The 24,333-nt window shown below is 39.9% G+C and overlaps 1 protein-coding gene across 1 annotated transcript in view; it reads left to right on the top strand.

Annotated features, from left to right (window-relative positions):
* LOC146060647 (S-adenosyl-L-methionine-dependent tRNA 4-demethylwyosine synthase TYW1-like) overlaps positions 1–21,553 on the top strand; it is a 173,954-nt gene extending 152,401 nt beyond the window's left edge. Inside the window, exons 14-16 of the mRNA XM_083174075.1 lie at positions 5,500–5,610; positions 12,651–12,818; positions 21,204–21,553. Of these exons, the coding sequence (XP_083030201.1) occupies positions 5,500–5,610; positions 12,651–12,818; positions 21,204–21,425 (501 nt within the window). The 3' untranslated portion in view covers positions 21,426–21,553. The remainder of the gene's footprint in view (positions 1–5,499; positions 5,611–12,650; positions 12,819–21,203) is intronic.
* The last annotated feature ends 2,780 nt before the right edge of the window (positions 21,554–24,333 follow it).

Below are 24,333 nucleotides of genomic sequence, written 5' to 3' on the forward strand. Positions count from 1 at the left end.
TGCTCATGAGTTTATGTACAGACAGAGCCGTAATGCCATTCCCCAAGAATGAGAATGAGTGAGTTTTGTGTTTACAATATTCAGCATCGGCTACGTGAACTGCAGGCGGCTAGGGGACCGGGACACTACACGGCCCATTTGCTTGTATTGTACAGTACTGTTGGAGCCAATACAGTGTGTGTGTGTATGTATGTGTGTATGTGTATGTGTGTATATATATATATATATATATATATATATATATGTGTGTATATATGTGTATATATATATATTATTTTTGGTGAATGCAGTCAATATTACATTACATATACCTAATATTCACATTTGTTTTGTTTTTGATTTGTGTTTGTTTTTTTTCTAGCACAAATGCAATGTAATGAATTGTAGTGCTAAAAAATCCCAAACTGTTTATACTGAGGCCGGCATTCATTAGCTGCCCAAATATTCCATGTCAGGAATATTTCACTGCATTCTACCCACGTCTCCAGCATAGTGATTATTTATGAGCAGGGCTTCAGAAATATTAGTGGGGACTTGTGAAAAATGTGTGACTCACACATTGACTGCCCATTATAATCGTTCCAATACAGCTAAATGCATTAACCATGTTGGATTTGTTGAATTCTTTTACATCCGACCATCTGAGATATATATATATATTTTTTTTTTCTTTTTTTTGTGACTGCCTCAAACCCAGTATTTATATAACCGGAACATATGATCTTGTTTTTCTAACAATAAAAGAAACATAAAAGCACACCAGGTTTAAGCTCCTCAACCACACGAAACCGAAAACAATAAAAGCTAAAGAGTGCGCTAATCGGATTTTCTTCTAAAATAGCTTCATCACATGTAGGAGTGAGGGAGAAAAAGAAACCTATGTATGTAGGTGCTGTGCTTTGTCTCTCAATCTATAAATCTGCTATGTTTTATATTCTAATATTGATTTTCTGTGTGACCATTACTATATTTTAGCTCAGCGTAGGAGTTAGAATTATAATCCAGTCATTGATTTTGGATAAGGACAAAACGTTTCCAACAAATGAATGCATATTAAACGCGTACAGTGGTTGCAACAAATTACACTACTAGAATACAAAATAATTAAAACCTATATTTAAAATTTAAATTACAAGTTTTATTATAATGTGCACAAACAAATAGTGTTTAACCCGTTACATGCCAAAATCTGTGACCTGTGCAAAATATCCGCTAAAAATGCCAGCGTAACATCTTCTAAATTCAAATAAATAAAAAATGTTGTATAAAAAAAAAATAATAAGATATCCTACATACAGATGTAGGGGCTGGCGGTGGATTCGCCACGCGCTAGCCCTTGCCATACTTTGGAAGGGGACGCGCGGACGTTCCCTTACAACGGAGCTCCCCTCGCCGCCGGGCCCCGCCACGTTCCCCCACCTCCCCGCTCCCCCCTAAACCCTAACCCTACCCATCTCCCTGAAACGGAGATGGGCAGGGTTCCCGTCCTCCACCGACGGTAAACTGGGATGCGCGTGCGTGTGGGACGCTCTCGTGTCCCAGTCAGATGTAGCGTCCGCTCGCCAGTGGGGGCGTTCTGGCGGGCGCTGGATGAGCAGCTCTACATCTGTAAGGTAAACATTGGGCATTGTGATGAATAAAAATGTTTGCTTGGCAATATTTACACCTATTTTCACAAATTCACTTGGCATCAAAGGGTTAAACAGCATTTTCAGTGGTTTCAAATATTTTAAAGGGTGCTCAAAGTCACAAGTGGTAATACAGTAAACTATAATAAACAGTTACAGCTCACAATCAGGTCAATTTTATGCTTTAAATACTTGTTTTAAAGTTTGCTAATCTGCTCTAATTTTTCACATGAATGTATGTTCATTTTTATGTGTTTTTTTTTATTTTATTTTTTAACCTAACCTTTGTCATTGAAGTGTGCTAGAAGTAGTATACACATGACCAGGGAATGGGAGAGTCTACAACAGAGTTTTGTTTGCAATGGTATAACTTGAGTAATAATAGAAATCCAAAGTACAATGGATCTATACTGCTTTGAGTTCAATTCTTGCAGTAGTAACAAGTTTGTTAGTGTTCTGTATAATGTAATCAATAGGAGCACTCATGAAATACATATGAACACAATGTACTGCAGGGACGCTGCATTCTTTGATAAAGGCAAAGACCAAGAATAAGATTTGTTTTTTTGTATATAGTGGGTGTGTGTTTTCAGAATACATTTGTATGAACTCTAGGCAAATTATTGTTATTATTATTTTATTTTTGATAGCTGCCACATGCAACAGCAGTTGACATACTGTAGGCAGCATACTGTATTATGATGTATGAAGGAATTTATTCTATATGCTAGATCAGAATAAAAATACGACTTTATACATGTAGTTAACCAAGACACTGTTTTATTTCTATTTGTACAGTGTCCCTGATGCAAGCATTACACATTACAGCAAAACACTTGCATAATTACTTGGCATTCAAATTCAGTGTCTGAGATTTGTACACAATTTGTTTCATGTTTTTAAAACTTTGTTTCATGCGCAAATAAAATATATTTGTGTGTATTTCATGTGTTTTGTTGTGCATATACAACATAAAGGCAAGGTACCTCATTCAGATATAAAAAACTCCAGGCAGTTAAGGCCATGTGGTGTTAATAGGGTTCATGTTGGGAACAGCTGGAACTATGACCCATCAGACCACGGTACATGTTTTCAGTTCTCTAGGGTTCATTTACTAATGTCACAAGCCCAGGTGAGATGCTGAGGTTCTTCTGGTGGGTCTACGGCTCCCATATCCCATCGAAGAGGGAACCTGAGGCTATTGAGAAGCTGATATTTTTGATCATTAAGCACATAGCCGGCTACTGCGCAGTCCGTGGTGAGTGGTAATGCGCTCCATTAGGTATTCCCGGTGCACGGCTGACATAGTAGATCAAGGAGTGTTGAATGTTCACACTACTTCGCAAATGGAATGTGCCATCCATCACCCACAGTCATGCCTCATTCGAACTTTGATCATTCATATTCCTTGCCATGAGGAGCCTAGCCACTGACTTGTGTGATTTCAGATTAAAACTGATGTAGATCTGGGCATTTCTAAGGTGTCACCGTATAGTGGCAATAAATTTACTTAGTGCTATCCCATGATTTTGTTTGGGGGTGGGCGCTTCAGTTTGTTAATGATTTGGGAAAAAATATAAATATATCATATGTATTTTTTTATATATTTTTTTTGCTTGGTGGGAAAGAAATAACAACTGGTCACACATCTTTGTTCCAAAATGACCTGTACAGCAGTTTGTGAAAAGTTAGGTGTTTTGTTCTATGTTGTAAGTGAAGAAGGCAGCTGACTACCGCTACTTGATCTTCGATGACAGCAACTTGAGTAATTTGTCATTAAGAGTAGCTGATATTGCTAATTTTTGACAATTCTGCTTCAGGCATTTTAGTGGCAGTGCAAAAACAGTTTTTTGATTATGCTGTTGGACAGAAAAATATTTTCATGAGGGTAACTGGTAATAGGCAGCCTTTTTAAATATTGTGTAGTTATATGATAACATTTCATATTTGTGTGTATAATAAATATAATGTGTATATGTGTATGTATATATAATATATGTAAGTATGTTCGTGTGTGTAATTAGTATATTATTACACACAAAATGGTAGAACAGTCCTGAACTCAAGGCTAGATTAATGTAGAAATACTTGCAAAGGTGCCTTTCCGAGAACCAATCAGGTCCAGAATATAAACCAAGCAGAGAGGCGGCACTCCAGACTATTTAGGTAAAGTAAAAGTCCTTTATTACGTACTACGGTGGGGTGTTAACTCCGCAACGCTGTAGCTGCTTACCAGTTTTCGCTACCAGTCTCTGTTCCTGTCCTCCAGTATCTGACGCCATTTCCGGTGGAAGTGACGCCCTGGGTGACTAAGAGTCATTCGGGCAACACTGGAACCACAACACGATGTTACCATGGTGACTAGTTAAAAAAATTGCACAAACAGGTGTGTACAATGTAAAGCATAAAACAGTGTAGATTAAAAAGCAGCTAGCATCTTATATAATATAGAGGCAGGGACTGCATACTTCCACATGAGGGTGATGCGAAAGATCAAGTCCAGGATTTAGAACAGCCGCAGGGCCAGGGAGTCCCAACCCAGGTTTTCCTAGGATGAATTAGGAATCACTGGCTGGTTAGCCGCACCTGGTGCTTCCTGTTATGTGTGTTCAAGACAGAAGATTGGTGTTCCCAATGGCAGTTAGTGCCTGGGAAATAGACTTGTGGGGGTCCAGAGATTATGTTACTGCTGTCTACCTGCTGAGAATAAAGAACCAGACTTCTAACCGGTTTATGTAACACCTTGTCACTATATAGACCAGTGGTCAGGGAACTCGGTCCTTATTACCCCACGCAGTACATGTTTTGCAGGTCTCCTCACAGAATCACAAGTGAAATAATTAACTCCTTATAAAATGTGTCTGTGAGTAATTAGTACACCTGTGCACCTGCTGGGTTACCTGCAAAACATGCACTGTGTGGGGTAATGAGGACCGAGTTCCCTGACCACTGATATAGACATTGGGCTGCTCCTACCCAAGGATTGCCCTTCTGTGCACAATAAGTTTCTCCACTAGCCTCCAAACATTGAAGTATTCCCTGAAAACTCACCTCTTCAGGCAAGCCTATCATATTTAAGTTCCACACACATAACTGTCTGAGGCACTTATGTATTATATAGCTTTTCTTCTGGACTTGCAACTTGGTAGGACTGCTATGCTATTACTGGTGCCTGTCGTTGTTTTTCCCTCCTATGTCCCTAGGCCCTCCTACCTCCAAGTCCGCCTGTTGTTACCCAGTTTGTTTTATCACTGTCTACTATTGTAAAGCGCAATGGAATCTGCTGCACTATATACGAAACTGTAAATAGATATAAATATAATAATTGGGGTAACAGGGTTGTAGTCCATTGAAATCTGTCCTGGTGCCAGGCCAATAAAGTTAAACACAATGCACACTTACTCCAACAACATGGATGGATTTAAAACCGGGACTCAAGGCTGAAGAAAACCTTCTTTTGTTTCATAGTTGCAAAGATAAAATACAAGTAACAAGTAGTAGTAGCAGCAACTGTTTCAACTGCTCTCAACCAGTTGTTTGATCAGAAGAAAAATTGCTGAGACCAGTTGAAACAGCTGTTGGGACAGCTGCTGCTACCTGTATTTTATCTTTGCATCTATGGAATAAAAAAAAAATTTCCTCAGCCTTGAGTGCCAGTTTTGAAGCTTCCACGTTGTGGGGGTAAGTGTGCATTATTTATAGGCATGTATTTGTGTGTGTGTGTGTGTGTGTGTGTGTGTGTGTATATGTAATATACCATTATGAAACTATTGGGTAGACCATTTTGAAAATGGGTAATTGATCTGCTAAGTGTTAAGAAATGTATGTTTGTCGTTTTTAGAATTTAATTCATTTTAATTTATTTTCATAGCAACAAAGAACAGTATACAGGCTGACTCTTGTGAAGGCTTGGAATGTGGATGAACTGAAAGCCTACTCGGACCTGGTGAGTCTTGGCAAACCGGACTTCATTGAAGTGAAGGTAAGGTGCTAGATTAAATTTTTTGGTGATGTGGTCCATGATGATGCTTGAATGTTATAATTGTATGTGGACTTGATGGTCATTAAAACGGTCTTTACGGTCATGGGTTTTTGTAAACCCATGCATGTACAACCAGGTAATGGGTTCTCTTTCTGTGTATTCTTAAAGCTTGTGATTTACAGTTATCTTCTGATCAGGAAAGTAATTTGTGAAGTTGCTAATTTGTGAAGTTGCTATGTGGTCAGCTGGGAAACATTTTAGATTGTAAGCATGCATTACATTTATAATCTGCTGCATGGTGCTGTTAACATCACTACTATAAATTGAGACTTCACTTGGTATAAACTTTTGTTATTTGTAACAGTCTAAATTCCGTTAACTTGCACATTTTGAGCATTATTTTTCAAAATAACAATTATCCCTAGAGTTGTCTAAACCACTAATAAATGGCAAATCATGAACTGCAGCCCCCTAGTAAAATCCGCCACCTATTCACTGTCAGTAAATCTGATTAAGTTCATGTTACTTGCAGTGATTTCCTATTCGACATCCACCTCAGTCACAAACTCTACAGGCATTCCCATTAAGTGGTGTTTCCAAAATCCGGAACTGCCAGACCAGCCTGCGGTAAGTAGAGGGTGTGCTGTCCAGTAGGAAGCCATTTATTGCCCTTCATGCCCCTCAACCAAGCTTCTAGGAGCTGCAGCTGATGCAGTCCATAAAGCTGCTTTTGCCTTGCTCATGTGCAGGTCCCGCACTTGCCACATCCTTTGTGTCGGAACCAGGCTAACTGGCTGTCTCCTCTTTGGAAACTGGTGGCATTAGTGTCCCTACCACCAGGAAGTAAGAGCCGCTTCTGAATAATACTCCAATTTTATGTACAGGGCAGGCAATATCAGATATATATGATATATATGCCAATTTATTCATTTAATAGACTACATAATGACGCTACAAAGAATCCGTATCAGAAGATCAAAATAACATACACTAGAAATTACAAATAATTAAAAAAATAGCAATTGAATGATAAAGTGTAAACGGGTCACCACTGATATCTGTTTTGTTCCACACAACTAAAGGGATACAATTGTGAAGGTTTGGTGTCCAGTACAGTATGTTTTTTTATTTTTATATTGTTTTTGTTTTATTTATCATGGAATTGGGTTTTAATGACCCTCGCTCTGATTGAGTGGTTTGTTATTAAGGTGCTTAGCATTAATTACCTTTAATCAAGTATGTCCATATAACTGGTAAAAGGTTTTTTGTTTTTTTTTTACACTTCCCGAACTATAAAAAGTGTGAGGTAATTTTTGTTAGGTTTTGTTTTTACTAATTTTATATTAGTGTGTTATTTTAACTTACATGGCGTGGGAAGCTATTGAGAATGCAACTGCCCTTTAAAGTAATACTTTGTCCAGTAGAAGTAACCTGCCTTCTTGCAGAATAACTGCCTTGAGAATAGAGTTAAGGAAGGGCACCACCTAGTGGCTGGAAATACACAAGTCCTAGCTTTAGTTTGAGTATACAGTTAAGACGAGGAAAATCTGACTTATACAATAAATGTAATGAGACCGTTTTCTATGTTAAGCTTTATATTTTTTGACAAGTTATCCTGTGCGTTTCCTCGGAATGGGCCATTCCAGCAACAATATTTGTAATCCTTTACAATGTCTCTATTATTATTATTATCAAACCAACCAATCAAGCATGCAAGGAACATAGCCATACAGGGGGTTGTAATAATATTTAGTACAAGTAGAATGTACAAATTGCATGTATGAGCATTGGTTCATGCCACCACATGGCTGTATGTAGATCAGAAGATTTTTGTATGGCATATAGAGTATATTACATTGCTGATTAGTTCAGCTTCCCCCTAGCTATTGTGTTGGCTACCTTGCACAGTTTGTGCTGAAGTCTCTGTCTAGGCTTAACACAGTGTGCCACATACATATTTATGTTCACATTTTTGCAAATCCATAAATAAAACATAAAAAAATTATATAAGAAAGTGCTACAGCTTTTTCATTTTCAAATTACTTTTTTTAATTCTTCTCTGTAAAAATATAAGGACAGTTCCCATTAAGTTTGTTGCATGATATTTACACTTTTAATATTTGCTTGCAGACATCAGGAATCACATACAGTAGTGTACTCAGGTTATCTGGGTTGGTTTTACACTTAGGGCAGTAAAGTAAAGTTTATCCCACAGAAAATCAATAATGAGGCAGGAACAGGATGCCAGATACATTAAGAAATGTATTGCTAACTCTTGAATAAAACATAAATAACATAATGAAAATAGATTTTCCCACCAATGGATCTGTAGTACAATTTATAGATGTTTATCATCCCAATTTTCTGTGTTTGTATACAATTCCCCCAAATAATTCCTTTTTATAAGAATCAATTATCAAGTATATAGAGATCTGTAGAATATGTACAGTTCTCACTAATATAGCACATCCAGTGTACTGAATTATAATGTTCAGAATTCCAGTCTGAGTAAATGCAAGCCCTTCGATTCTGGTGGTGGCATAGTATGTATAAGGATAAGTTGTATTAGACCCAAAGATCAGTAGTCTGAAATCCTAGATTGAGCCTTGATGGGACCTGGGATCTAATAGCTAAGATCTCTTATCTTGACTGCCAAAACAGCCTGGACTCTTCATGGCATGGGTTCAGCAAGGTCTTTGATACGTTCTGATCAATGTTGACATAACAAGATATGTCTTTTTCGGCTTTATCCTATTCATTGGTGCTCAATGTGCTGCATAAAACCTTGCAATGCAATGCTTATTTGTTCTAGTCTGACATTATTAACACGTGGTAAAATTAAATGCAACCACAGATGGCTGGGCTTTCATTGACATCATCTGGTCATTACACCTCTCTCTCTCATCCATTTCTTAAGGTGCATACACACTACAATTTTTTTTACCAATTTTGTTGAAAGACATTTCCATTGAACCCAGTGTCCTGGAAGAAAGATGTTGACAAAAGATACTGACGACAGACGAAAGATCTAGCTACAGTTTATAGGCTCTTTTTGAAAGGATTCCAAATTGAGCTGCATGCACAGTTGACAAACAATCTTGATGAACTGGCGGGTATGCGCATCATCATTCATTGTTCGTCTGTCTTCAATATCTTTCATCCAGGACACTGGGTTCAATGGAAATGTCTTTCAACAAAATTGGTCAAAATAATTGTACAGTGTGTATGCACCGTTACTCTCACTGTGGGCCAGATGCACTAAGCTTCAAAAGTGATAACATGGATAGTGATAAACAGCCAATCAGCTCCTGTCTGACATTTTTCAAACATAGTCTGTGACATGGCAGGTATGAGCTGATTGGCTGGCGGTTTATCACTCTCCAGTTTATCACTTTTGAAGGTTAGTTCATCTGGCCCTATGTTATGCTTCTGTGTCTGCATTTTAGTTCTCTCCTCTCTTTAGGTGTCTCCTGTCCCCAATCTCCTTATCTTTTTTTCTTTTTTTTTTGTCTTAGTACCTTTTCCTAAGTGGGTTTTTCTACAGTTCTTTGTTATGTCGCTGACACTGGTGATCACATGCGCTCTGCATGATAGACCTAGCCCATGCATACATTAATTGTGTTTTTAAATTTTATGGCTGGCTAGCTTTAATTATGTATTTTGGGGGGTATTCAATCCCATCAGAAATAGTCAGAATAGTAGAGTTTCGCATTTTTTCCTTTTGCTCGACAGCCAAAATGCAACTCGACAATTTGAGTTTCCACCTATTCAAAGTGTAAATCATTAGTGACTCCTCCTGTCGACATTTGATAAATGAGGTGAGCTGTAGGCATGCCGATCTCACCTAACCGCCTTGACAGATTCTTTATAAACCCAATGCATTGTGGGTAAAGTAAACAAAATATGGTAACAACAAACAAAGCATCATGGGATAACCTGAACCTTGGATACAAGGATCCTAAGTGAGGTGATTGGTCCATCCATATTGCCTCATAAATGCATAGCTTAAAAAATTGTATACAAAATACACATGAAGGAAAGAATAAAGTTAGAAAAAGCACCATGTAAAGCAATAAGGCCATATGAACTGTACAGTAAGTAGTTAAATAGAATATCCCCATTACAATAATGTTGAAATGTACTGTATAAGAGGTAAAAGGAATTTAAGCTATTCTAGAGATACATATGTACAGTAATGTGCCACTCATTGAACATCTACACTGTTCATAAGTTTTGTTTCATAATATCAGGTAATCCTCAAGCATACTTATAGAAGGCTACTGAAATAGATGCTCAAGCAGCAAACTTTGGAAATCTGAAGTACAGTATGCATTGCAATAACACAACATTTCTATCACTATTGTAAAGTAAACCATGGAATGAAAGTATTAAAAAAATAAAAAATATGAGCTTAGAAGAGTTGCATAAACAAATATATCTTGTGGTTTAAGAATGGGCATGCTTATGGGGGCAGATTTGTAAATCAAAAGTACCCCATCACGACTCCTGAAAGAGGCGAGTTAAAAAAGGAAAGAAACTGCCTTGAAGCAGTCGAGCACCTAAACAATAATCCACATTGAATAGGCATGTGAAAATATCCTGAGAAATCTCACCCAAATATGCTCGACAATTCGAAAATTGTTCGACAAGCGAGCAAAACGAATCCACAGATCAGACAAGCTTACCTTGAAAATCGAGAAAGTCAGAATGAATAGACGAGCTCTGAAAAACGAAATTTCCATTCGAACAACTTAAAAAGCTTGAGCAAATGACATGCTCGACTAGGATTGAATAACCCGTTTTGTCTAGGACATGGTCAGAGTTGCCAGTACTCAGAGTTGGTTGGATCTTGGGTCCGTTCTTTCTCTGAGATAAATGGGTGTTTCGGGGGAAACGGGGCGAACACAGAACTCTTCTGTGGAAATGTTAAGATTACTTTTTTCTTCATTGTATGTGGTCTGTTCATATTGTTTTATTTCTTCCCTATCGAATTTATACATCTTTGGTTGTGGATAATGTTTCATTATAGTTATTGGTTTATTATTAAGAGTACGTATGAGAAGTAACGGAAGTGTTTGGAGAATGTGTAGATTTTTGTGTGTGTGTTTTGCTGGAACTCTGTAACATCACGGACACTGGTGGGAGGTTTCAGACAGCGGTCACGGAGAGCTCACTTTTAAGAATGAGACATAGGGGTGACATTTCATCGGATGAGAGAATCAGAAAGTGAGAGATTTGGTCAGAAATGTCCAGGTTTTTTAAAGCGGCAATCATTTACACTGCAAAACCAGTTTGATTTTGTAAACTTACCTCTTTAGCACGCTCTTAAAGGAGTTCTATCCTCCTTTCATAATTTAACAAACTGTAGAAAGCTTATCTTACCTTTCTTTCACACTGAACTGCTTAATGCCATTTATAGTATAGTGTTGACACCTCAATAGCCAGTTCATCTGGCTATTTGGGGCCCCTCCACACATTCACATTCAAAACTGTAAGCAAAAATCAAAACATGTCCCTACTGCGGATCTGTGCCCTATCCTTCTACTTGCTCCCATGCAGTGAATGGTTGTCAGCACTCTGATTGATGGATAGTACCAGACAGCATTCTCTGTCTATTGTCTCCCAAAAAGCTGAGGGTGCACACAACCCACGACCGAATGAGGGGGGTCCTTGGTCAATACCCATTGAGTCCATAAGTTAAGATGGCCCTATATCAATAGCTTTTTTTTTTTTCTGGCTGCAACAGCATGGAGGATGCTACAGAGCCGAAGGACCTCGCTGAAGTAATGTTAGATACAAACAGCATATTTGTTAGGCATATTTGGATACTTACGATTCACCCGCATTTCTCTAAATAATATGTGCCACTGGTAATAAGGGGCCCTAAATGCCAACCCAGTACATTATTTTACTGCAGTACGTAAGTAAATTGTGAGCTGAACAGGACAGTGTTCAGTTACCAGGTTTTACAGGGAAGGGGGTATTAATGGGCCTTTTCAACTTTTACTATGCATGGTAACTGTAAAATAGAGCAAACCCTTTAACTAGTGTGCTTTGAGCTCATGTCACAGTCCTTATGCACTGTACAGTATATACGACTTGTCTTTCAGTACACTTGTTTTTATCTATACTTAACAAACCAAAAGCCACCAAAGCGTTTTATATATCTCGTTGGTTAAATACTGTGAAACAGTAAAAGTGTTTTACCAGCACATGCAGTCTTACCTTAGTCTGTGCAGAGAAATTTCTCGTGCTCCTAAATCTGTTGGAAAACTAATTGAAGTGGAAGCAAACAATCATGCCTGACCTTCCAGATTTAATATTAAATATACAGTAGTACATAAATGGAACAATGCTTATCAACCGTAATAATGGTAATTCTATACGCTTAATGTGCCTTAAAATCTATTTAATGCTATTTAAAGTAATTCGAATAACATTACCACATAATAGCTTCTGTAATAAACATCTGAACCTTGGTTATTAAATAAGAAGCAAGATTTAGTTATCAAAGCAAAAATAATCCCAATACCCTATCTTACCAACTAGTGAACACTTATGTTTAGCTTTAGAGCAGGCATGTCCAACGTTGGCCCTCCAGATGTTGTGAAACTACACATCCCAGCATGCTTTGCCACAGTTTTGATATTAGAGAATGCTAAAACTATTGCAAAGCTTGCTGGGATGTGTAGTTTCACAACATCTGGAGGGCCAACATTGGACATGCCTGCTGTAGAGGATAACATAACTACTTTGCGGTGAACAAATTCAGAAATCCCCTATTAGAATTTTTTCCCTCCAGAGTTACTTTTTTGTCTGGGCAATGGCCAATCTTGATGGCTGACTTCTCACATAAAATTTTATTATGGTACCCCAACATAACCGCCTGATACGCCGAAAAAAATAGTGAATCGGAAGCATTGAATACTAGTAAAAGTTTGACTGGTAGCCATGTGTACACATAATGCAAATATTGCAGTATAATTCTTTCATTATTGCTTAAAAACCAACAAACCATTTGTTTTGTGTGTGTTACTCAGGGTGTTACCTACTGTGGAGAGAGTTCTGCCAGCAACCTAACCATGGCAAATGTTCCTTGGCATGAAGAAGTCATTAACTTTGTGCAAGAATTAACAGACCTGCTGCCCGATTATGAAGTAGCATGTGAGCATGAACATTCAAACTGTATACTGATTGCTCACAAAAAGGTAGGTACTTTTTTAAAGGAAATAATTCTACCACAGTGGACTTTTCATTGTTTGAACACCAGTTTTTGCCTATCTAACCTTCATGATTCATTTATTGATTTTGTACCATTTAGCATTCAAGTTCTTATTTTGTTTATCATTGACCGTGATCTGGTATTTACTATTTTGCTGCTATATAGTAAAACTTTGTGGTTATTTATATACATATTTCAGAGTCTCCCTTTTCTCCTTAACTTTGTTTCTGTGCTGCTTCATTATGCATGGAGTTTCCTAACCTGTTTAGTAATAAGAAAATGCTGTTGCTCCTTTCAGCTCTGAAAGCCTGTAATCAAGTGTACATCCTATAGCAGCATCTACTGCCAGTCGCCCATCTGAGAGTTTATGCAAATGGTTTATACCACTTTGCATAAACTAGCAAATGTAACCCAGGATTTTGAGCCCATTAGCTGCTTCTATGCACTTGCCCCCTGTCGGAGTACCGGCGGTCAGGATACAGATGTCGGTATGCTGTCCATCAGCATCCCGATTGTCTGGCCGTCCTATCATATCACCCCATTCTATTTCTTAGTACACACAGCGCCTTCATGGTTCCTGCATTTCAGCCGACTGGTCAGGTGAGCAGCAGGAAGAGGGAGTGCTGGGCTGATGCTAGCAGCCCACTGAGATTGTAAGTAGGTTGGTTGGTCTGTGGAGAGGGGTCAACTACTCTATAAGATACCCTTATGTGTGTGCTGCTGTTAATGAGCTGCTTCTCTTTTGTAGAAGCTCTAAATGCTGCCTGGTCTGAGTGCAGCAGCTGCATATTAATATGAAATGTTAATGGTGTATGATGCACTATATCTGTGTTCTATTTGGGAAGGTCACAAGAACAGGCAGCCGATGCTGCTTCTGGAGACTCTGGGACCACAGCCACAAAGGGTCTACACATGTTTAAGTCACAGGTATCCCTTTCACGCTCATGTCTTTTGGTGCCTTGTGGGCAATGAGGATACACCAATGCATCGCAGACAGAAAAGTGAATGACATTTGTGACAGACATGGCACATGCTTTCTGATTGGGCGGAGAGGTTTGCTCTTCACCTGTGTTTTGGATTTTGCAAGACACTCACTGTCTGCTGATCCGCTCTGCCAGTCCCTCCATTGGTAACCTGCATCTTACCATATTCAATATAAAACACTTCTACTCACATATAAAGCTATTAACCATACTGTACCAGCTTATATCTCTCTACTTCTCACAAAATATCTCCCAACTTGCTCTCTCCACTCTGCACAAGATCTGCGTCTCTCTTCTGCACGGATCACTAGCTCCCACTCACTGTTACAGGACTTTCATAGAGCTGCTCCCACCCTATGGAATGCCCTTCCACGCACAATAAGACTCTCCACTAGCCTCCAAACTTTCAAGCGTTCCCTGAAAACTCACCTCTTCAGGCAAGCCTATCATATTCAAGTTCTATAATACATAACCCTCTGAGGCACGTATATGTATTATATAGCGTCCCTTCTGGACTTGTAACTTGGTGGGACTGCTATGCTATTACTGGTGCCTGTCCTTGTGTTTCCCTCATATCCCTACAGTAAGCTTGCAGCAGGGCCCTCTAACCTCCAAGGGCGGTATTCAATGAGCCTGATTCACCATGTTTTTATGGCGAATTTGTGCTGTTTGGCGATTTTTTGACAAAAACGGTGAATCACCCTATTCAATGACCACATGGCGAATACATTTGAAGGTTTTTTTTCGCCATGATTCACCGAGTAGCAATCGCTATCTTTTTATGGTGAAGTGGAATGTGAACTTTTAAAATAAAGTGTTTTGTTTTTTACATTTGGTGTCAAAAAATCAGGAATTTTATTCTGAGGAGGGGCATGCTATTTTTATTCATGTGCTGTAAGCACATGAATATATATTTATTTAAAAAAAAAAAATTTTTTTTTTTACACAGCAGCCAGCAGGGGGCGCCGGAGCCGAGCCGCTCATTACATATTCATATATTCACTGCACCCGATGTTACGATCGGGTATAGTGAATATACGCGGCCCCCTGCTGGCACCCCCGGGGGCAGCCTGTGCTGCCTGGCACCCGGGGAGCCCACCTGCCCCCCACAAACGTTCAGGGGCAGGCAGAGAGACTTCCATCTCTCTGCCTGGCACCCTCCTCAGGCTCCCTGCGGCATTCGCTGCAGGAGCTCATATTCGCCTGTCAGGGGCAGCGAGCCCCTGACACGTTGAATACCGGAGCCCGCCGGCTCCGGAACGTGGCGAATGTCCAGCGAATCCTAAAAAGGATTCGCTGCACCTCGCAGGTATTCACATTGAATACCGCCCCAAGTCTGTCTGTTGCTACCCAGTTTTATACTATTGTAAAGCGCAACGGAATCTGCTGCGCTATATAAGAAACTGTAAATTAATAAATAAATTCTACAGACCCATAGCTCTGCTGCATGACCGACTCCTCCATCTAAGGCCCCATGGGCGATCTTGACTGGCGTAGTGGTGTGTGCTCATTTCAGTCAACTTCAGACATAGGGCCTAATACAGGGTAAATTAGTTCTCAATATGGGCAAAACCATGTACACTGCAGGTGGGGCAAATGTAACATGTACACCGAGAATTAAGTTTGGATGAGGTGTTTACCCTGCACAGAAACAAAATAACTCACACAAATCTAACCTGCTCTCTGACCATATTACATCTGTCCCACCTGCAGTGCACAAGGTTTTGCCCATTTTGAAAACAAAATTGCCCTGCGGTCAGGTCTGCCTATAGGCAGCTAGAGGTTTTCATCACGTCTCTCCATGGATCCATCTGTATTGAAATAATGGAAATACAAAAGAAAGATACAACATAAATGTGTAGAAATAATTACTTCCCCTAAGTAAAAAGGAAAAGGCGCACTGCTTTAGGTCTTAAGATTGTGTCATCTACTTCTGTTCCCTGCCCTTCAAAAGAGTTTAATTTTCCAGGTCATAGCACCTTCTGTGGCACACAGGGCAAACACTGTTATGGAGCCCACACACGCACCGATGCCGGCGGTGCGATGCTATGCGATGAGGTGAGCGCTCCCACGGCACCTCATCGCACAGTACAAAAAGTATGTGCTGCACATACTTTTTGTACTAGCTTTTTATAGTATAGCATCGCATTGCATGCACAAGGCATACGATGCGATGCTATGTGTGCTAGTTAATCCCACAGCGCACGCCGGGATCGGTGCGTGTGTGGGCTCCTTTAGTCTGTAGCCATTGTGTCAGGCAAGAAACATGGAAGGCATGGTGGCAGGATGATCCAGCCATTCCAATATCCGTATCAGAGAGGCAGATGGTGCAAACCTTACTCCCACTGTGTGTTGCAGTATGTGGGAATACTGGGCACAATGGGCATCAGGAGGGTCTCCAGATAGAGAAGTGCTGCACTTATTGCAGTTGCCCAGTTCCTGATGATAGTGCAGCTGTTTTCTTCCCAATCATTGTTTTCCATTGGATGGTCTGAGGCATCCTGACCTCAACCATGTCTCACTGATTTTATGGTTCCTTAATTTCAGATGTTCTAGGCGAGTATAATGTAAAAAATTACATAAATAAAGGCAACAGTTGTACTTCAGAGTTGAGTATTGAACCCGGGCAATGCCAGGTATCCCAACTAGCAAATGATGAAGAAAAAAAAAATGAACACATACATTGAATTTTAAAAACTAGCACATCATAGATTTCCATGCCGGAAGCATTTGTATTTTGAATACCCCAATTGCTGCTTACAACCTGTATGCAACCAAACACCCCCCCCCCCTCGTCGCCATTTCCCCTCGGATGTGCCTGCAGCTGGAGAAATCATTCGATGGTTGTCGAACATCAAATATTTCTCCTGCCTTTTGCAAATTTCGTCCGTGAAGACTGACTTATATTTGTGGGCAGCAGGATGTAGACAGGGCGGGCGGCTGACGTCCTGTGACATCAGCCGCCGCACTACCCCGACACACCTCGTCCCGCCCACAATCACATGGGAAGGGGCCAGCTTTAGCGGGCAAAGCCGTTTGCTAAAAAACTCTGCACATGCGCATAAACCATTTTGCGCAAGCGCATTACAAAAACAGTGGCCCCTAGTACGAATGCACGAGGGGGCAGAAGCAATTAGAATCACCTCATATATGTAATGTATATACACTAAGGGGTCTATCCAAATACTGTAGGTGGGGATTGGGTCCTGCAAGCTGTGTGCTTACAAAAACCTTTGGGCGTGCACGCCATTTGCAATTAAAGTTTGTACTCAGTTTTTAGTTGAATTCATTTGTAATAAATTCAGTTGCTTTATTAAGCTCAAATCATTCATTTGACCCTTTTTATTTTTTGAATAGCATCCAGAACGTTCCTTATGCTCCTTACCAGCCTTTTATGTGATTCTGCTAACAAGGTCGTCCCTTTTTGGGGGTCCAGGAAAGTCTCCTCACTTTTTTTCTTACACATCTTCCAGGTGGCATTTTGTAGATAAATTGCACGCCCTCGCTGCGGCTACCATGAGCAGACATTTGTAATTGGATCTTATTTCATGCAATGTCATATATAATATGCTATGGCAACTGAGTTTTGTTCATTGTACACCTTCCTTACATGCTATACTAGAGAGGGACTTTTGACTTTCTGACTAATGGTCCGGAGCATTAAGGGTAAATATCCGGTTTCCAGTAAAGGAATTTCACCTTCTCAATGTGAATGTCACAGTCACTCTCCTGATGATATTCTGTTCCATTATTTCTGGCACACATCTCACAATAATAATGGGAACAGCCAAAATGTTGGCAACCTTTGTACAGTTTGGGAAGCTGGTATCAATGCCTGCTATTACAGGCTTTAGCTATTTCTGTTGTAGCTAAGTAAGCACTCTATCATCCCCTTGGCTTCAATGGCCGTCTTGTGTTAATTCTGAATTTTATCAGCATCCTAATCATTATTTTACAACAATTTTGAGTTTCTAAAGGAACGCAAAATCTTTTGTATACAATATTATCAGAGCGGTAATTACCCCAGCATTGTGCAAAAATGTGATCTTTAATCTAATGTTAGTGAGAGATTAGTTCTGAAATGGATGTGGTATGCTTTGCAAAAGCACACTGCTTTCCTCTTTTGTATTTCACTGCCAGGGCTAACAGGAAGAATTTGGCCTCATGTGTTTTTCCCACATATTCAAATTTATTGGATTGGTAGCGATAGGTCTGTGTTTTTTCAAGATTTTGCAGCTAAATTTCCACCCCTATAGGAAATGCTCATGGATATATTTAATAAATGTTGATAAATTCAGGACAATCTATTATGCCTTTCAGGTGCTAAAACACATTTACTTTTATAAATACAATTTTTGTAAATGAAATTTAGCATTCAGTTCAGGCTCGAATATCAGATGTACAGCTCATGGACAACTTGTTTTTCTACTTGTATTTAGTATTTGTTTTTTCTGTATACAAAACTCAAACTTGATGTTTTCCATTCACTATTTGAACAACCAGTTTGGATGAGATCATTTTTGGAGAGCCCTTTCTTGGAATGTTTTTTTTTTTTTTTTCTACTGGGATAGTTACTATAGCCTGTACAAAAACTAGGATGCCCCTGTTAAATAGACTATTCTATGACATTTTATAAGCTGTGCACTGCCCTTCATTTATTTATTTTAGTTGCCACTACAACAAGTGAATAATCATAGGGTACGGCAGAGTTCTCTGTAATTGCTCAACATTGTTGTATGCAGATGTATGCCCCTAACTGTATGCTTGATTACTTAGTCATGGACATATGTATCTTCCAGTACATACAGTATGTGTCCTCTGGTCACACCAGATTGTGTGAGACTGTTAGTGTTGGCTGTTTTGCTTTGGTTTTTTTTTTACTCAAAAAGGCTTTTTAGTCACAACCTGCAGTAGACTGCGCATGTAGTGGTCATTGTTTGCATGCCGCAAGATACCTTAGCAATGCCGCTTGCAGTTAGGAATCAGTAGTATTGACAGGGAGAAGCTATTTTTGGGAGGTACAGTAGTTGCAAGTTTCTCCAAAAATGCAGGCCTGTTTGACTGACTACTGGGCATCTAAGCATGTGATCTCATACACATAAAACATGGTGCTAGCATTGCTATTCTGTGCAGCCATGGAGGTATTCAGGGATCCAATGTTCGTTTGTTGCACAAATGCAAACAAAATCTGTCTCAAATGTGCAAAACCATGTTGCATTGGGGGGGGGAGGGGGGTGCGGATATAACATGTGCAGAGAGAGTACCCCACATTTTTGAGTGGGATACAGTTATATTACTGGCAGTCGGGATGCCAGTGGATGGAATCCTGGCTGCCATCAGAACACCAGTGCCCGAACTTCCATGTTAGAATGCCGACACCAGAATCCCAACAGCTGGCATCCCAAATAGTATGTTTGGAAGGATATGGTCAGGCCGGGGAAGTGTGTGTGTGTGGTTTAAGTTTAGACACTAGAGGGGAACTTCGAGTTAGGTTGCAGGGGGGGGGGGGGGGGTAGGGTTAGACTGCAGGGAGGGAGGGTTAGGTTTATGTACTTGGAAGGGGGGTTAGGTTTAGGCGGCAGAGTATGGGGGTTAGGGTGCAAGCAGGGAGGGATATTGGGAGAGGTTTAGGTAATTTACGTAGCCCCTGTCATTTATTCAAAACCACTCACTTTACTAATTCAAATGTTATCTGCCTTCTATAATGTCCACACCATTGCAACAGTTTTGGAATAATTCAATTGTGGTCCATACTGTATGTTTTGTCTAATATTATACTGTTGACCGTCCATGCTGTAAGTCAACAGCAAGACAGTGACTGGACATTGTATTTAAAGCATTGTAACAGTGTCACCTTTCTAAAGCTATATATAGCAAAATATATAAAACTGCTCAAAAACAGGGGTCTCTTCCACGTATGTGTAGTTTAAATATACGATTAGGAAGAAGTGTACATTCAACTCCTGTGGGGCTGACGTTTCGGTCCCTCAGGACCATTCTCAAGGCAGCAGCAATACAAACAGCGTAGCAGAGTGTCTAACAGGTAACAGGGACCTGTTAGACACTCTGCTACGCTGTTTGTATTGCTGCCTTGAGAATGGTCCTGAGGGACCGAAACGTCGGCAGGCTACTCATTTGAATAAACCTAATGACTTTACCTTGGTGACCTTATCCAAAAAATCTGGTGAGTGCTGTTTTCCCCCTTGGGGAGTTTCTATAGAATATCTATCTATATCTAGATATTTATCTAGATATTTATATAGAGATATATATATATATATATATATATATATATCTTTATATCTATATATCTTTATATCTATATATATATATATATATATATATATATATCTTTATATCTATATATATATATATATATATAATCTATATCTGCAGGTATACTAATTATTAATTAATTGTATTAACTGATCCTTGTTAAACACAACCTGGTTTGATTGGTTTGTTTCCTTGGTTTAAGTTTGCAGATTTCTTTAATTGAATGGAAAAATACCCATTGTGTTGGCAGAACTGTCCCTGTAAAGGCTTTGGGGTGTATTCAATCTCTGCTGCTATTTCCATCAGGGGAAATAGCTGTGGGTGCCTTTTCAATGCAGTCCTTTCTGACCACATTGAAGAGGCAGCTCGTCAGAATGGACCCGACTTTAAAAGCAGTTGTGCCCTTTTTGCCGAAAACGGCCTTGTATTGTCGAGATCACAACCAGATCTCAACAATTCACTGACGTTTTTCAGACACGCCCCGTTTTGCCAATCAGCAGGTGGGACATTGAATCCCACTTGTCTATAAACTGGCGAGGGGGGCAAAAATAGGCCAGGGTCCCGGCCGTCCGGAAATACCTTTTTATCTGCTACCCAGATAAAATATACCGCATTCCTGCTATTTGGTCTTCATGATATTTTAAGTTGTGTAGTGCATTTGTTTAAAGCCCCATACACACTAGACAACTTTTTAAAAGACATTGCTCATTTTGGCTTTCTGAGCAATACGTTTTAAAAATTTGCTTTGTGTGAATGCTCAATATCGTTAACTATGTGCGCGCTCGTACATCATTAACAACCACCCCCGTTGTCTGTGCAGCATGCCCAATGTTGACTATATAGTCAACAAAGTGTGCTGTCAGCAGGGGCCAGGTGACATCCCTGACGATATTGTTTACATATATCGTTCAGTGTGTATCGTTCATTCATAGAGCCGGTTGGCTCGTATGTACAGGGCTTAAGTATTTTTGTTTTAGTAATGCTAGCTAATGCTATTTTGCCAGCCAAACATTTTAAGCATTTGGTACTCTTCATTGTTATTCTATTCAAAATATAATACTATGTAATGTAATTTCTTTCTAAAATTATTTATTTGATTATTTTTTTTCCAGTTCAAGATTGATGGAGAATGGTGGACCTGGATTGATTATGACAGATTCCAAGAACTGATACAGACATATGAGAAGAGTGGCGGGAACAAGACATTCACAGCTTTGGACTACATGGCCAAAACCCCAAAGTGGGCTCTGTTTGGTTCCACAGAGAGGGGCTTTGATCCTGTAGATACGCGTTTTCAACGGAAAAATAAAACAAAGGACATATCTGGTTGTTAGTTTACAATTGCATTTCTTATGAAACTACTAGATCTACTCTGGCGCAATGTGTCTTTTGTTGTTTGGGTTCTTCCTTTTTTTCTCTCCCTTTATTTTAACTACAGTTAGGGAAATATTAGAGCTGTAATAAGGACATTTTAATGTTTTTTTTTTTTTTTTTTTTTTTTTTTATACTGAATAAGGATAATATCCACAAATTTGTGTCTTGAAACTGTTTTTAAATTAACTTGACTAACATTTTTGTAACTAGTTGACTGAATGCTGTGTCCATATTTTTATTGTGGCAGTCATTTAAAAGACCTAGGTTGCCTTGGCCTTTTAAATTATTCTTGCTTTAAAAACACAGGCAAACTCTCACTAGAATTGCGTCTGTGCGTGCGTCTCACAGGATATTACATAAGGCCCTGTATCTTCATGCCAAAGGAAACAAATGTTAATTATAATACATTGAAATCTTTTTTATGAAAGTGAACACATTTAGAAGACTTGAAACTGGTACCAAGCTCAATTTAGATTAATCCACACCATAAATTTTTTTTTTTCGATTTTGAGAAAATACTGTTTATTAAATATAGTTTATTTTGCCTGTCAATGAGACTATATAACTTGCCTTTATTTTAATAAATGTGTATATTGGGTGTCAATTATTATTAGCCAGTAATACTAAGCTCCTATTAGTTTTCTTTAGCAGTTTTTTCGGTACTTGTTTCCTAGCACGGCCACAACGATCTTAATCGCGGTCATCGGTGGTAAAATGGGGGCCATCGCGGGCATCACGGCCGCTAAAAAATCGGGTGCGATGGGCCAGACGCGATGCCCGCGAGTTCCCCATAGAGAACAATGTTAAATGCCTCAATTTACCCGCGATGACCACGATTTTCCATAGGAAACAATGTGAAATGGCTCAATTTAGCCAAATTATCATAGGAACAATAGTAAATGGGCCAAAAACACCCCTGAACATTGAAATGTCCCCCCAAAAGTAGTTGACGCCACCCCGCCATCAACGTGAACCCGAAGCGTGGCGAGCGCAGCGAGCCCGCGACGGGCGGCGGTACGCGTCCTCCGACCTTTTCATGCCCTACTATCCACTAGGGCGTGGAGTGAGAATAGAATAGTGTGGCGAGCGCAGCGAGCCCGAAGCGTGGCGAGCGGACGCGGATACCTTCACAGTTATACGCGTCCCCTCGCGGGCTTCCCAGGTGTCCATGGCGACGCGGACACCTGGGAAGCCCGCGAAGGGACGCGTTTACCTGGGAAGGTATCCGCGTCCCCTCGCGGGGCTCGCTGCGCTCGCCACGCTTCGGGCTCGGTGGCTCGCTGCGCTCGCCACACTATTCTATTCTCACTCCACGCCCTAGTGGATAGTAGGGCATGAAAAGGTCGGAGGACGCGTACCGCCGCCCCTCGCGGGCTCGCTGCGCTCGCCACGCTTCGGGTTCACGTTGATGGCGGGGTGGCGTATACTACTTTTGGGGGGACATTTCAATGTTCAGGGGTGTTTTTGGCCCATTTACTATTGTTCCTATGCTGATTTGGGTAAATTGATCCATTTAACATTGTTTCCTATGGGAAATCGTGGTCATCGCGGGTAAATTGAAGCATTTTTAGGTGCACGCGACGCGACCGACCCGATTTTTCACTGTTTTCAATGCATTTCAATGGAAAAATCGGGGGCATCGCGTTGGTCGCGTCGCAGGCCACTCAAATTACCCCCGATGGCTAAGATTTGTGGCCGTGCTAGGAAACAAGTACCGTTTTTTCTCTCTCCATTTTTCAAGGTAAAGCCCTAAATACGGATGTCAAATTTATAAGGGACCACAAGTGTGAGTGTAGCATTTTTGTGGGACCTTTAAATGTAGCTGTTACAGGATGCAGTGCAGGGATCCCGACACCTGTCAGAATGCTGACACCGTGATCCTGATGACCGTAATTGCTGGTTAGGGTTAGGCTGCTGTGAGGAAGGGTTAGGGGTTAGGTTGTGGGGGATGGGTGGTGGTGGTGAGGGCGGGGGGGGGTAGTATAGTTGAGCTCACCTATCGGGATTTTATGCAGTCAAGATGGTATTCTAACCTCCACCATCTTCACTGCTGGTATCCTCTATTAACACCATGATTTAATTGCAATCTAAATCTGTACCTGCATTTGCTGGCTGCGGCTTATCTAGTATTTTGTTTTGCCTGCCTCAGGTAAGTTAAGCAAAGTCCCTGGAAAAAAGCACAATTTTGCAAGGAAAATGAGGATGCAGCAGCCAAAAAGCATAAGTCCTCCAAAAAACACACAGATTCAGTGAAACCTCTGTGCTTTCAGGACAACTTGTGTGTTTTTTTTTATCAAGTACTCTGTTATATACAGTAGGTATATTAGGATATCGGTATTTGAGTCTCAGCAAAAAATTATGTTTCCAACAATGCTAATGCCATGCTTACTCCTCTGTACAACTAAAAGTATTCTATCTTGGGATAAGTTTAAATTATAAGCAAATGTAATACCCAAATTTACTCAATGCCCAAAGGTATATAGAAATATATAAATCTTCCTGGTTTCCCTAAATGTTTTTTTTATTTGTTAATAGATGTATTAGAAAAAATGGAAAATCTTAATTTTACTAGAAGCTGTTTCTCGAAGTAAAGCAATAATGTATTTTTGGTTGTAAGAGCTTTTTCGTTTTACTAGGAAAAGGCTTCTATAAAGCTTCCATCTAATGAGCATATTCACTGAAAAGTTTATTTGAATTTTTTTTTGTAAAATAATAAAGTTGTTGGCTATAATCGGTGTTACTTTTTTTATTGAGTCATTTTTTTATTAAGTATTCAAATAGAGAAGAAGAACAAGCTAACATACAGGTCCTGACATAGACAAAATGGGCATAAAGCAAGTGGGCGCAGACAATAATTTGTACATACGT

Source organism: Crinia signifera, chromosome 2, assembly GCF_055691185.1.
Source record: "Crinia signifera chromosome 2, ASM5569118v1, whole genome shotgun sequence".
Lineage (NCBI taxonomy): Eukaryota > Metazoa > Chordata > Amphibia > Anura > Myobatrachidae > Crinia > Crinia signifera.